Genomic DNA, 15,497 nt, shown 5'->3' on the forward strand with positions numbered 1-15,497 from the left:
TCGATTCTGTTCTTTTTTAAAAAAAAAACACCAGCTCGACTAATTGGTTTTCTGTAATTTGGGGTGTTGGGGGGGGGGAAGGAAATTCAATTACGCACAAAACAATTTTTTCCACTGTTCAAAAGTGTGTGGAGGATAGATACCCAAATACAAAGCAAATACAGTGCGCTAAAAGAAGCAACTTACCAACTGAAAAAGATAGTTTAACTTAAATTCATCTATATTACTTGGTTGTAATAGATCTAGATCTTCCCAATAATACGAATTTTAAAAGACCGGTATGGAAGTGCTGAATGTGGGGATCCCACATTAGCCTAAGTACGGGTGAGAAAAAAGCGTTCTGAAAGAGCGAAGAGGAAAATGTATAAAAACGTTGAAAGAACCTCCAGTTCCTTATTAGGCGAAGATACAATATTTATTCCTTGTCTCCTGGGATGAAGCTGCTCTATCTATTGTCCTCCCAGTTCTCAGTGCTGATGCTTAATTTTCAAAACTTCTATATTACCAAGGGACCTACGACATCAGCCAAAGAAATACCCAGCAAGTACAAAATCTGATCCGGGGAGCCGCTTTTGTGCAGAGGGGGAAATTGTTCCTACAGGTTTTTAAAAGGCTTGTATGGCGGAAAAACGGGCTGGCGATCTCGACAAGCAGATTGGGGAACACCTTTGCATTTAGACAGAATATATATGTGTCTCTGTTTTTTTTCCACATTTGGGGGAAACGGGAGACGACGGCAATTTTCCTAATTTTTTTTTTTAAAGAAATTATTCTTGGTTTGATGGTGGCTTTGGTTCTTTTCTTTCCTTTTAAATTTGGAGAAGGAATTTAATTTTACGCCTCGTTCGAAGAACGCAAAATGTCAACTACCTTTCCAGGACTCGTCCACGATGCGGAGGTATTTTGGGGGGAGCGCGGGTGTGTGTGAGTGTGTGTGTGTGTGTATGCTTATTGCATGTGTGTGTTCGAATGAGCCTCTGTGCGCGCGTGTGTATGGCTGGGTTTTCTTCTCTTTCTCTCGCGCACGCTTTCCTTTTTTTGTGTGTGTATGTATGTTAATCCACATTGGACCGTTACATTTAATTATAATCCGGCTTCAGAAAGAACTTGGGGAAGTAAAGGGCGAAAATTCGTTATGACATCTGTCGCTGGGAACAGGCAAGGGGGCAAAACCACCGCCGCATTGAAACGGCTGCCCGGACCAAAACAGACTGAGCGGCGCGAGAATGTGCTCTGAAATGTTGCCAACGCTGGAAAAAGTAGTCCAGGAGACAGCTGGGAACTTGGGAGCTCAGCGATCCACAACTCCCCTTCAGATTGTCGGAAGGGGAGCTTTGGGTATGGGCTTGTTTACGGGACGGGACGGAGATCTTTTTAACCAGAAAGGGTAAAAAGACGCGTCGAGAGCCTCGATGCGGAGCCGTGGAACCTGCGCTCCGAAGTGAGGGGCCTGGGGTCTTTAGCCGAGGAGTCAGGATCCGAAAAGGTGCCGCTTTGCGTCTGACACCGACGGGGAACGGAGCGGCTTTTGTGTGGGGCGATTTCGCCAAAGCAACTACGGCGAACACGGGGAAAGAGCGACTTTGGGGCCAGTCGGTGTTGATTCTCGCTTTCAGGCGCAGGTTTTACTCCCCTTCTCCACCCCCACCGCCCACCCCCCCCCAAAAAGCAACAACGCTCACACTTTGGTTTTATCTCCCTCCTTTAAACAAACAAGAAAGAAAGAAACCAAAGCAAAGGGTAGCTTAGAAGCTGCCCGGCACCAGCCCGAGGTGTAGGCGAGAGGGCCAAGCCTAAGAAAAGCGGGCTGGGGGCGGGGAGAGCGTTAGGGACAGGACGGGGTACTTCGGGCCGCCCCGCTTTTTTCCCCCATGCCCGGCCTGCCAATTCTGGGTTACCTTTTTCCACCCTTCTGCCTTTACAGATACGCCACGATGGATCAAACAGTTACCGTTTGATGCAGCTGGGATGCTTGGAGTCTGTGGCCAACTCCACCGTCGCCTACTCTTCCTCGTCTCCGCTCACTTACTCCGGCACCGGCACTGAGTTCGCCACCCCCTATTTCTCGGCCAACCACCAATACGCTCCCCTACACCACCAGTCCTTCCACTACGAGTTCCAACACAGCCACCCGGCCGTTAACCCCGACGCCTACTCCTTGAATTCGCTCCACCACTCGCAGCAATACTACCAGCAGATCCACCATGGAGAACCCACCGACTTCATCAATTTGCACAACGCCCGGGCGCTCAAATCCTCCTGCTTGGACGAGCAGAGGCGCGAACTGGGATGTTTAGACGCTTACCGCCGGCACGACCTCTCTCTTATGAGCCATGGCACCCAATATGGGATGCATCCAGATCAAAGGCTCCTGCCGGGACCAAGCCTCGGGCTGGCGGCCACGGGAGCGGACGATTTGCAGGTAAAATGGCATGCGCTTCCTGGGCCGTGCGGAATCGCCCCGATTCTTCTCCACTAACTCTCCTCGACGCCTCGCCTTTCCTGCCCTGCCCTGCCCAGACAGACTAGTCCTCCCTCGTCCGCAGCCCTCGCTCCTCCAGAGAACCCAGTGTAAGTGTCAGGCAGGGCAGCGTTTCCCAGAAAAGGGAAAGGGGGAAAAAAAAAATCGGCTTTCCTCCAGGGAACGTTAAACACAGGAAGGCGGATTTCCTACTGAGTCCCGAGATGAGGAAACCGCCAAAGATTACAGAATAAAACCAGAGGTGTAGCTAGAAGTAGCTGGGAAAGTCGTCCCGGGTGTGAGTATATCTGAACCCACGTCCAGTTCATTTCTTTTGCTTTTAATCTCCTTCCAGGCCTTTACGGCGAGGGGAATTTACTTCTATGGGCGCTTAGGTAAACAACAAAGACTTCTCTAAGTTTAGGCTTACCTCTCAGCTCTGCCTATCTCGAAGCACACGATTATTTTTCCTTACAGGAAAATATTTTTCCCGCCGTAAAATGTTATTTCGGTACGTACAGAGATGGGGGGAGGGAGGGAGAAAGGGAAAAGCAGGTTTCGTCAAAAGAATGATTTTCCCGGCTACCTCTGATAAAGTGAATTCTGGTTACCGCTCTTGACCACCGCGATCGTTTAATCTCCTAGTTTTCTTGTCACGGTTTCTTCCCTCAAACTATATAGGTTATAATATCTTTACATTTAAATTATTCCTTCTAAAAGTGTTTAAAAGTGGTTTTGTCTTTTCAGTGAAAAACAGAAAAGACTTTTTAAGCCAAAATTGAAAACCGACGGGTTAACTAAATGCTAACTGAACGAGAGCCTCCCACACGCCTCATACAACACGGTGGAATCTCCACAAGAATAAAATCCTCAGGGGCCATAAACTCCTTAAAACCTGACTTTCTGCACTGAAACTCACTCAATAATTTTCTACACGTCTGTTGCCCCCTTCCGACCCACCCACCCCCGTTCCGTTTTCAACAAGAGCTTCCCTTATGTTCCTCCTTCTCTCAAATCTGCCATTCACTGTTTAGCTTCACTAAGACCTATTTACTCCCCTTTTTTATAACCACGTCTGCTGCTGATTTTTTTAGCTGTACATTTTTTTTCTACGCCCAAGCACAAAGCCTTGTATCTTTTTTTTTTTCAAAAGAAGGGATTAGCCTCGTTTGCAAGGAAACCCACAATGCGTAAATCCTGTGCGAGAAAGCACCATAGTTTATCCAATTTTCGACTTAGTGCCATTCAACTGGTCACTTGTGCAATGTCATCCGACCAAACAACGTTCGCCCCCCCCCCTTGACCCTCCCTTTTCCCTCTCCAGGCAGGAAACAGCAGATTCGTTTTGAAGAGAATCATTTCCATTTTTTTAAAAAAAAAAATAAGATCAGTCTCCTCTCCTTTAAATAAGTATACTTCTCTCTCTTTCTCTCTTTCTCCCTTTCTTTCTCTCTATGTGTATGTATATGCATGCGCTCATTGGGTGTTTGACTGTGCAAGACTGTTAAAAAGATCAGTTCAACAAAACGTTTCTCTGATTCTTCCATTATACTTGCAGCCTGGCCAACTTTTTAATAGGGTATCCAAAAAAAATGCTGGTTTGTTTGGATCATGCCATCATGGCTACTTCCTTAGTTGCAAATCAGGAATAGAACTATACAGGACTCCTGTAACTTATTTATGCAGTTCTACCTTATTGATGCTTTGTTCATTTCATGTCAAGGTTTTATAGGAATAGATGATCAAATGTATGACCCAAAGTGAAAGGACCACTCTAGAAGAGTGTTACTCTCAAGCTTTTCAGCCTCTTTCTTTTTTTTTTCCATCTCCTCCCTCCTTTCTTTTCCACTTTCCTCATCAACATATGTCTCATTTCTAATGCAACAAATGTAAATATACTTTCCCCTGCTCAGAATGTTAAGTGAAAGTCTAATAGTTTGGAAGGCTGTTTAAGTCAGCCTAACAGATGCAAGGATTCTTGGAACCATAGTGGACATCTTTCAGTCCCCTAAAAAGATTTTCCATGGGCAACAAAAGAAACTGTCACACCTTTTCCCATCATTGCTTTAATTTATGCTCAGTTGCCCAGTTTTGTCCATATTGATTTCATAATCACTTTAAGGCAGAACATTTAAACTCAAAAGGGGCCTTGGAAAAGGAGGGGGCTTTAGGCCAGCATCGAGAGGGTGAAAAAAGAATGGGGTGAAGGGCCATAAAGATTGCTTTTGTAAAAGGGTTTTTTTTTTTCCAAGGGGCGGGGTATTACGATGATTATGTACCAACTCTTTCTCCACATGAACTTAATTCATCACAGACTGCTGTGTAGGTGAAACACCTTTAAAGAGTTATTCCATACTTAAAACCTCATTTGTTTGTGGAGGGAAGTGTGTGTGTTTGTTTAAATTTGTAGTACTGAAAAAGAATTGGAAGATGTAGCTGGACAGAGCGTATAAGAACACATCATGCACACACATAAGGAAAGGTTTTTTTAAAATAATAATAATAATAATTCAGAGTTCTCCCTTTCATCTTAAGACAGGCAGTAATGCTCACTTTATGTACTTCTGTGGCCAGTACCTAACAGGCCTTGGTCATTTTCCTATTCAGCTTAAACTAGAACTATATTGTTTAGTTAGAAGCATCCATTTTTATATGGGTACATCCCTCCAACTTAACTCCATCCTCAGATCTGTCCATTGTCTTTCTCTAATTTGATTCACTGGTAGCAATTTTGTGACACAGAGATGCTACATTTCCAGGGGCCGTGAATATTTTATATGCAGAAATAGGCAGAGTGTCACTTTCATTTTTATTGTTTCTTTCTTTGTTTTCCATGTGCCAAATATCCCTTTGGCAAGTTCTGTCTGTGTCCATGCTACTCGCTTCCTCTTTGTCTGCCTGCCAATCAACCAGTCCGTCAAAGAACTGTCATATTTGAGAACAGGGGGGGAAAAAAGAAGAAAAAATGAAGGGCTTATTTGTTTTGAGCACAAGCTGTGCTTTTCTAAGGTTTCTCCTTCCCATCTCACAATTCCAAAGGAGAGTTATTATATCCATTGCAAAGACTGCAGCTTCTACTAAAATCCCAACCATTTCAGCCTTGCAGCCATGCATTTTACCTGTGTGGATTTTTGAATCTGTTTTTCTCTTCTTTATTCAAGGGTTCGGTGGAGGCCCAGTGTGGACTAGTATTGAATGGACAAGGTGGGGTGATAAGGAGAGGTAAGCACTTTTAATATATATATATATATATACTCTTCCCCTCCCACTAAAAAAAGAAAAATCAAGTTGTTTGCCTATCACCTGAAACTTGGGGCAACCTTTGTGGGACAAGCCATGTGTCCAAAATTTAGTCTTAAAAAGCGTTTGGGGTTCTTGGCTGCCTTTTGTATTCCTGTAACACTCTCTCCCACTCCACTTCCCATCGGTGGAATCTTGTAAGGAACCTCAGCAGTCATACTGAGGGAAGAAGCAGGTTTAAGTGATCTGTGCTGCTTGGAGGGCTTTTGAATTCAGACATGGCCATATTGAAGTGGAAAGTTCAAGAATGAAAGACATGGTCTCTTTGTGACTTAATGGTGATGTTGCGTGAACCTTTTCTTGCCTGCTGACTACATTTCACTGTTTGGTAAGTGTCTTGTAGCCTTTCAGCCATGCTTCTGGTTGGAACAATTTGCACCAGAAAACAGAAAGCCAGAGGAGCAAACATGATGGCTGTTAGCAATTCGATCAATTCTGTTTAAAATCGATGGTGGTGTTTGCAATGAAAACACTGGCAGGTGCAGGAAAAGTGCAGCAACGGAGACCAGTTGGGGAGTTTTCATAGTCTAAATTCTATATTCTTATCATAATGATTTAAGTGTATAGAGATATATTTGTTTGAATGGGAGGTGTCAGTTTATGTTCCTATGTCACCATTATTTCAATAGGCACAAGAGTTACTTTGTCAGGATCAGAAGGAAAATACCAGGGGAGTACCTTATTCAACTTTATCATGATGTGAAATGTATGAATGAATAGACTAAACTGAAAGTAAATGATCAGAAATACGTATGTTGCTTTATCGTGACCTCCATTTGGCTTATGTATACAAATAAGTGAATTCCAGTTTTGCTTTTGTACTATGTATGTTATGCGTTCAGTTTAATGTTATGGTGGAAGAAATTAGTGGATTGAATTTTAATTTCTACGAAGAGTGGGCCACAATGAACAAGAGGAATATTGGTTTAATGTATAGATTTAGATCTATGAAATTATGATCATTCATAAAAATAATATGAACTATGTTATTCTAAAAGAAGCACAAGCTGAGGCTGGCAATTAAATCTCCTTTAAAACCGTGGAGCTGGTTCCAAAATCGCATTGATTGGGGAAAGACCATCGGGATAGCTTTTGGTGCTGAAATGGACAGCGCCTTGACTAGATATTCTCTGTCGAAGACCGGTTGACGGCTTTGGTAAATAAGCCTTCAAAGTCGGAGTTTTATGGGTCTCTCAGGTCTCTCCGCTTTAGTCCTTGGAACAGTGGGAATCTACAAGGCTTATTTCTAAGTATGTTATGGCTTGCATGTTTCATTTCCCTAACTGTAGGCTGATGGAACCATCCATTCTAAACCACAATCTCAATTGTAAATTCCTTCCTTCTTTCTTTTGATTTTTCCAAAGACTTCCAAAGACTTTTGATTCTTCTGACTCTTCTGCATCCAAGTTTTTTGTTTTTGTGTTTGGTGATCCACAAATAATTTTATTTGTACATCATGCTGTTCAACTACATGAACATTGAAAATCAATAGGAAAAGGGAGTGGCTTAAGAATAAAATACTTTTTCCAAGGGTTAGTTGCAGTTTACATGTGAAAGAAAGGGTCATTTATCTGGCATAAGCCACTTGAAATAATTAAAAACGACTTCGTCATTCTCAGTGAAATAACTATTTCCCACCACAGGAGGGAATTTTGAGTTTCTAGGAACTCAATATATCAGAGATAAACAAATGCTTTTGTCTTTGGAGCTAGATCATTACTGCCAAAAGAGAAAGAAGTTGTGTTGCCTTCAATTGAGGTGCTGCGCTTGTAGTGCTTGACTGCACTCTAATCTCCCATCTGAATGAGATTTTTCACGTTGAGTCCTTCGGATGCAATTTCTTTAAACTCTTTCCTGGTAATTACTGGAGCTACTGGTTGCAGGAAAGAAAAACTGTACTCCTTCTTTCTCTCTCTCCTCCCTCTTCCTTTTAAATGGTGTAACGAATGATAATGAAGAAATCCTGTCTGAAAATGGAACGCTCTTTCTTGACTAATCTTAAAAGTTCATGCTCTGGCTCTATGAGCCATCCATCTGCCTCGCTAAGGAAGACAGCTCTGTATGTTTTAAATGTGTGCTTAAAAAGCATAATAAATACTGTATACCTTTTTTAAAAACATGATAGAAATAATCATAACATTTAGACTGCTCGTGACATTTTCAGTATGGAATCATTCAGATTGTCTTCACTCTGGCCACTAATACCTTAAAGCATATAGATGGGGTGAGGGGGCACCTTATATTTTGAACTCTTTGTTAAAACTCTCAAAGGCAGGTTAGGATTATTTGAAAGAAGGAAGGTACTGTAGGCTTAGAAGGCATATGGTAGGAAAAAAAAGACAAAAAAGACAATGCTTTCACTTAGAAACCATCAAGAGGAAAAGAGAGGGAGAGAAACATCTTGTTTGGTTTAAGAAAAACAAGTAAATTGAATTCCCAATTTGAGGTGGGGGGGAGAGGAAAGAAGGAGACAAAGACTTGGCTTTAGAAACGAATAATTATTAAACAGATGGGGGAACTGACAAGAGTGAAGCATAAGCTGCTCATGCGAAATAAAATGGTGGGATATGATAGATAGAGTGGAGACGACTTTTCCCCTGGATTTATCTTGGCTCTGGGCTGCTGCACATAAGACTTTCCTGGGTTCTTGGAAACCCGTTTTCCGGGGGCCCCAGCACCGCCATCCCACCCAAGAAGTTGCCTCCTGCCTGTCTCATCCTCTGACTTGGCTGCTCCCGGTGGGCAATTCCTGGTGGGTTTTTTTATTTTTTATTTTTGGCATGGCCAGTTTGTTGCTTTCATGAGAGTCGGGACAGGAGGATGTTTTCTTTTTGAAGATTGCAATGGGGGAGGGGCGATAGGGACGGCAGGGCTTCAGCGTTGGCGAGCTAATTACCAGCCAGCGCCAACAGTAGCCAACTAGGTGGCCCAGCTCCCACCCCTATCACTTCCAGTTAATGACGTGCAGGATTTCGCCTGGAGCTCCGCTCCTTGCACCATCGCAACCAATTATCTTTACTTTACCTGCTGCGGGCCTATCGATAGCTTCTCTAGCCTCAGGCATCAAGCTTTGATATGGTAATGTTTCTGAGGACCCAAATTCTGCAGAGATCATATTAATGTTGTACATACAGATTGGCGCAGCTTTGCTTTGAAAGTTGAATATTCAGATCGGTTGTTTCAAAAGGAATCACTTGCAAAGATACGAATTTCCTATTTACAGTGGAGGGGTGAAAATATATATATATATATATATAGTATTCAGCTTTGTTCGGGTATTTTCCCACATCATTGTAGTTGTGCTTTTAAAGTTGTAGCAACTTTTCGGCAGAATCTCATCTGCCATCATCAGGCTTCTGTATAGTGTCCGCCTGATGATGGCAGATGAGATTCTGCCGAAAAGTGCTACAACTTTAAAAGCACAACTGCAATGATGAGGAAAATACCCGAACAAAGCTGAATACCATACAAAGCTGAATACCATACCGCGAAAACTTAAGAAAACATATATATATATATATATATATATATATATATATATATATATATATATATATATATATATATATATATATATGTGGATCTTTGGTTGTTCGGGTTTTCTCCCATAAGATTCAAAGTGTCTAGGCAACGTTTCGATGAAGTCTCATTCATCATCATCAGGCCTCTGACTTTGGCTCTTGCTTTTCAGAGTGATGTGAGGTTGCAACCTCACATCACTCTGAAAAGCAAGAGCCAAAGTCAGAGGCCTGATGATGATGAATGAGACTTCATCGAAACGTTGCCTAGACACTTGAATCTTACGCGGGAGAAACCCGAACAACCAAAGATCCACATACAAATACCTGAGAACCTCAGAAAACATATATATATATATATATATATATATATATATATATATATATATATATATATATATATATATATATATATATATATATATATATATATCTCCCCTTTCTCTTCTCTTCCCATTTTTTTAATCTTCTCATTATAAATATAAGTGTGTGTGCTCATGCACACACATGGTTATTTGTCTGTTTGTCTTCCTGTTTTCCCTAACCTTTTCCTTGGTTCTGTTTTAGTTCTTCTGTGGAGCCAGTCTAGGAATGGGCAACCAAATGCACCAAACTAGTAGTCTCTTAAAGAAAGAAAGAAAGAAAGAAAGAAAGAAAGAAAGAAAGAAAGAAAGAAAGAAAGAAAGAAAGAAAGAAAGAAAGAAAGAAAGAGGAGGGGAAGACAGGCCAATGGTGATACTTAGCCCTCCTGTGTCGTTTTATGGAATGGCAATCTCCCTCCCCCTCTCCTTCCCCAAAAAAGAAAGGGGGGGAACCCTACCTCTTGTTTCACTTTGTGATCGTCTATCTTTCCCTGCCCCAGGCTAATTTCAGCAGCTTAAATACTGCTATCGCCTCTGGGCCATAAAAGAGGGACCGGGGCTATCCACACTGCCTCTTTCCCGATTGCCGTTGGCAACGTGAAATACAAACTACTTTGAATCAAAACATTTTGGAGAAATTAATATGATCTGAACTCTTCCAGTTTTAAGAGATCTTGAGTTTGTCAAACCGCTTAGAGGTGACTGACATGAAAAAGCGGAGGTATTAAGGCAGAGCTAGGAGCATTGTCAGATCTTATTTGATTATAACTATCTTAAAAAAAAAAGAGGCGTAGAAAAGGGCTGCCCGCCAATCACCAAAAAAAAGCAGGCTACCCAATAAAGCTCCTCTTTTGGACAGCCCCTTCTCTCCTGCCTTTGATGCGTTTACTGAAGGCGCAGCCTATTCGGTTTTGATTGTATATCTTTGATCTGCAATTTTAATTCGAGGCACTTAATGATGAAAACTAAGCCTAATGGTTATTCGGGATGGGGGTGGAAGGTTGGAAGAGAGGGAGAGGAAAGGGAATTAAGGGAGTTTTTCAGCACGGGGTGGACTAAAGCTCAGGGGAGGGGTAATATCTCAGACCAAGCATTTTATCAAACTTTTTTTTTTTTTGCTTATGCGTTCATTCTGATAGGATATAGCGCGACCATGCATTGCATATGCCGCGTGGGGGTGGGGGGGAAGAACTCCGCTTCTCCTCCCGGCCGCCCCCACGAAGCCCGGGCGTGCAAGAAGAGAGGATTAAGAAAAGGACGCAAGGAAGGGGCAGAAATTCGTGGGTTTTCACCGAAACTTTCCAAAGAAATTTGGGCGCATTTTCCCCACCAAATCAGGGGCTGGAAAGAGGAGGACAGCCGATGGCGGAGCTGAAGTTCGAAGTGACCCCTAGCTTGGCCTGTTTTCTCGAAAGGCTGTGCCTGGTTCCTCGCGAGTAAGGCGGGGAGGGTCAATTCGCGCAGGTACACCAAGGCGCCGCCTGCCGCCCTCTATTCAGACTCCTTTTACTCTCAAGACCCTACCTACAATCTGTGTGGGCCGGCCTTTTAATGCCCGCTTTACTGAACGGTTTTGTAAGGAATGGTCTGTCTCTCTGCCTGCCTGCCTGCCTGCCTATCTACCTACCTTCCTACTTACCTGCCTACCTGCCTACCTATCCATCTATCTCCCCTCCTCCCTCCCTGTTGTTGGGTTGCGCGCTTTCTCTTCTTCTCCCGTCCGCGACCCCGTCTTTCCGTTTCCTCGCCTTCCAGTTTAGCGCCACGCTCAGCCGTCAATCTAAAAGCCACGCGGGAAACAGCGCCGGTGCCCTGGCTGGACTTCCAACTGAGAAAGCCTGCGTCACCTTTAACGGCGAGGGCCCGGAGCTCTTTCCCCTCTCGCCGTAGGATCCAGGGAGCAAGGAGGATCGCCGCCCAGCTCTTGCTTGCGCTGCCAGGAAGGTTTAGTTACGACTCGGCGGAGGCCAGGAGGAAACAAGGACCCTGCCCCACTAGTTCCACGCTTTAAACTGTAGCCTTTGTGCCTGCCATCCCGATTCCCTCCTCCTCTTTTCAGCTCTTGGCTACCCGCATCTTGATAATCCCATAATAATACAGTAATTGCCCTTACTGTATTGTCCTTAACGCGGCGGCCTCTTTTTCAAGAAGCTATTAATCTGCGTCCCATGTGGGCGGGGGGGAGCTTAATGCTCTAGGTTAATTAATAGCTCCAGACGAGCAGGTTTCAAATGGACTCACACAACAAGGCAGGCAGAAAAAGAGGGGCGTACGGGGAACTGACCGGCTGTTCGTGGGGGTGGGTGGGTGGGAGGACGGGTAAGACGAGGAATGGAGGACGACCTTTGCGAAGGGAGCGGGTGGCCGGCTACGATGCCGCTGCTGGAAGTTTCCGAGGTGGTTGGGCTGGCAGGTCAGGCCAGGTTGGTGAGTCACGTGGGCCTTCTGAGTAGACGCGGCTGATTCATTGGATCTCTTCTTGGTATGTAGCATTTCCAGAGAGGCCTTTTCACTTTTGAGCCCAAGGGTCTAGGGCTTTTCCGCTCTAAATCCCCTTATGCAGGCAAGTCCGTCGTTGGAGGGTTGCAACCTGAAGCGAACCCAACGCCTATCAGAATTCTAGCGCTTGGATAAATGACTTTCCGAACAAATAGACCCTACTTCATTCACATTTAGTGTGAGCTGGTCGGGGAGAAAGCATTCTGTATATTGTGTGTCTGTATGGTTATAGATTCATATATAGTATGTGTATATAGCTAAGAATGGAAAATAAACCAGATGCTTGTTATCTACAATATATTCTCTTGTATGGGAGGAATTCAGAGGAAATGTCCAGATAAATTTCTGCTAAAATTAGTAAAATAAAATAAGGCGGGGGGGACACACTCAGGGAGTTCACCATGCTCTCTACTTCCACCCCCCCTCCAAAGTACAGGAAACTCTAATTTCTAAGAGTGCTTGATTTCCATAGGATTGAACCTTCTCTAAATATTGCCCAATAAAATCTTAGAAGTCAATAGAATTTAATTAATGGCAAGGCTGCATTTAAAATGGAGGGTTACAAACTTTATCAAGAGGCAAGTTACGAAGGAATTGATTACACATTCAACCTAATTTGATGCAGGTAGGATTCACTTTGAAACAAAAAAGACGCCACATTAGGATTCAACATTAAGGTTGAAATCTATGCACTGTTATTCTGATCCACGGTGCAACTGGGGTGGATGAGATCAGGTCATATTAGGTAGCAGCAAATACCTGCATGTATAAATGTCTATATCCAACCTAGAGAGGCATGCTTCCAAAATTCTCATCTGTTTTTGTTTTCCTTCAAATGTAAAAGTTTGGAATGAGATGGACTACTGCTTTGTATTTGAGAAAAAACTTTTGCTTATTCCAAAAAGTATTCCACAATTTTTAACAGGTTCCAAGTCCTTCAGGTCCCACATATCTTGGTATGCATTTCATTCCACGTGTGCATATTGATGAAGCACGGCAAGAAATAATATTCATGGCATTCAACTATGTATGATGTGTACCAGCAGGTCACAGCATAAAAAGAACCTCTGTGCCATCACCAAAAGATCATATCAAGGCTGTTCCAGACAGTATTTCATTTCTGTTTGCCAGTATATAGCTGGAAGGGATCTATGATATTACACCCCACAGGCTAAGTCCATTTAAGGTGATCTCTACTTTTAAAAAAAAAGGAATAGGAATATCACAGGCAGAGAAAGAGTCAGAAGGAAACAATTTTTTAACTGATCAGAGCATTGAGTTCTTCCTTATAAAGTAAAATCAAGAGGTCAATCCTTTTTATTTAGAATAGAGTTGAGGATTTGTGACCTTCCAGACATAGTTGAATTTGACATTGTTGAATGTTGAGTTCCCACTATCTTGCAGTATTGCCACAGTTGATTGAGACTGTTGGGAGGAGAGTTCATCCACTCCTCCTCACCCACCCACCCCAAAGAATGATCTCAGTCTTTATTGAACTGTTTTGTTATTACTCTAATAACCACAATGCCCTTTTTTCCTTCTGCTGTCTCTCTCTGTCCCCTGGATCAAAGGGAGACAACAAAGTGAGAGCAAACATATTTTGCCCCTGCAAATCCTGATAGCTGTGATAAAAGTTTGAAATAAAGATCGGAAGCATCTTTCTGAGCCACACAGGATGCATCTTTGTGCCTGATCAAGGTGATCTGGCATTGAATGGCCTCTTTCCCATATCTTGGCGGAGGAGGAGGAGGAGGAGGAGGAGGAGGAGGAGGAGGAGGAGGAGGAGGAGGAGGAGAAGGAGGAGGAGGAGGAGGAGGAGAAGAAGAAGAAGAAGAAGAAGAAGAAGAAGAAGAAGAAGAAGAAGAAGAAGAAGAAGAAGAAGAAGAAGAAGAAGAAGAAGAAGAAGAAGAAGAAGAAGAAGAAGAAGAAGAAGAAGAAGAAGAAGAAGAAGAAGAAGAAGAAGAAGAAGAAGAAGAAGAAGAAGAAGAAGAAGAAGAAGAAGAAGAAGAAGAAGAAGAAGAAGCAGCAGCAGCCTTTGCTGATGCTAGAGAAAATTTCAAGGGCCAGCTAGGCTTGGGCAGAAAGTAATGCATCCACTGAATTAAGTTTCATACTTAATTATCATTTCAGTTAATTATTATATCAGTTTCATACTTAATTATCTATTTCTGGGCATCCTTATTGGCAGAAAAAAAGTCTGGCACAAACAATGGTGGATGTAGAAAGCAACAATGTCACTTGTAGAGATTTCTGCCACAATCTTTTCACTCATTCATCCTTTTTATTGTTTGTAATGCTGTGCGCCAAAAACATAAACTGAAAAAAAAACCCAATTCTTAAAAGAAGTGATTGAGGACTATTGCCAAACAAATAACAATAAATTTGCAGTCTTAATATCACATTTTAATTCACCCAATTGATTCATTATAGAATATTTTAAAAGACTTTTCTAATTCCTTAAAATGTATTGCCTTCCTAAATATACTTTCCTTTGGAGTAACTTTAATTATAGTAATTTATTTCAAGAATTCCTTAACGATGTTTATTAGACATGTATGGCTGCCCCGGTTTGTACTCTTAAATGGGTGTCCTTACAAATCTTTTAACTAAAAGAAATAAAACAACTGTAAGCACTAGGTGATGCTATATAATTTAACTTCTATTCATCATTTAAGCTAATGTGAATGTGTGTCTTAGAGTCAGCTTGATCCCCAAAAGTGCTTGGACAAATCTGTGCAGTTTTCTTAGGAATGGTTTGCCATTGCTTCCTTCTTAGGGATGAAAGAGAGGATCTGATCCAAGGTCACCCAGTTGGTTTTGTGCCTTAGGTGGGATTACAACTCAGGGGCTCCTGGTTTCTAGCCTGGTGTCTTAAGCACTACATCAAAAGGACTCTTTCTTTTAAATTAGTGCATTAGCAAAAGTAGCATCTGACTTTGTTTGCATGAAGAAATTATCTTTCTCTTTACTTCTCCTCTCTACATATCTACCAACTGGATGTAGAGGAGAAAGTAACTCTTGATAACAGAGGACTGGATGGGACAGAGGTGGGACACTGCCTTTCCATCTTTGGTAACAAAAGCAGCTCCCAGCAGGGATCAATTCCATCTTATGGAAGGGTGAGCTGCTCCATTGGGCAGGAGATGATGGAAAATGGTTGCTTCTGTCACATTAGTTGCTTAGAAGCTTCCTGCTTAATTCAGACACCTGAGAGCAAACATAATGGACTTCTGATGAAAACGTGTGAAAGGGCAGAAGCGTTAGGCAATGCAGGAGGTTGTTGTTGGCTATTAGGCATGCGTGGTGGAGATGCTGTGTGAACCCAGTCACAGCTGGTGGAGGAATCTGAAGCTGAGC

The 15,497-nt window shown here is 42.7% G+C and overlaps 1 protein-coding gene across 2 annotated transcripts in view; it reads left to right on the plus strand.

Moving 5' to 3' along the window:
- The first annotated feature begins 566 nt into the window (after positions 1-566).
- TFAP2D (transcription factor AP-2 delta) overlaps positions 567-15,497 on the plus strand; it is a 45,406-nt gene continuing 30,475 nt past the window's right edge. Inside the window, exons 1-3 of one of the 2 annotated variants that reach the window (XM_026712890.2) lie at positions 567-898; positions 1,925-2,422; positions 5,623-5,683. In XM_026712890.2, coding sequence (XP_026568675.1) covers positions 860-898; positions 1,925-2,422; positions 5,623-5,683 — 598 coding nt within the window. In that variant the 5' untranslated portion in view covers positions 567-859. Of the gene's footprint in view, positions 899-976; positions 1,339-1,924; positions 2,423-5,622; positions 5,684-15,497 lie in introns of those variants that run through there. The other variant, XM_087919345.1, reaches the window with a different exon arrangement.

Source organism: Pseudonaja textilis, chromosome 1, assembly GCF_049901715.1.
Source record: "Pseudonaja textilis isolate UNSWEBS1 chromosome 1, rPseTex1.2, whole genome shotgun sequence".
Classification (NCBI taxonomy): Eukaryota; Metazoa; Chordata; class Lepidosauria; order Squamata; family Elapidae; genus Pseudonaja; species Pseudonaja textilis.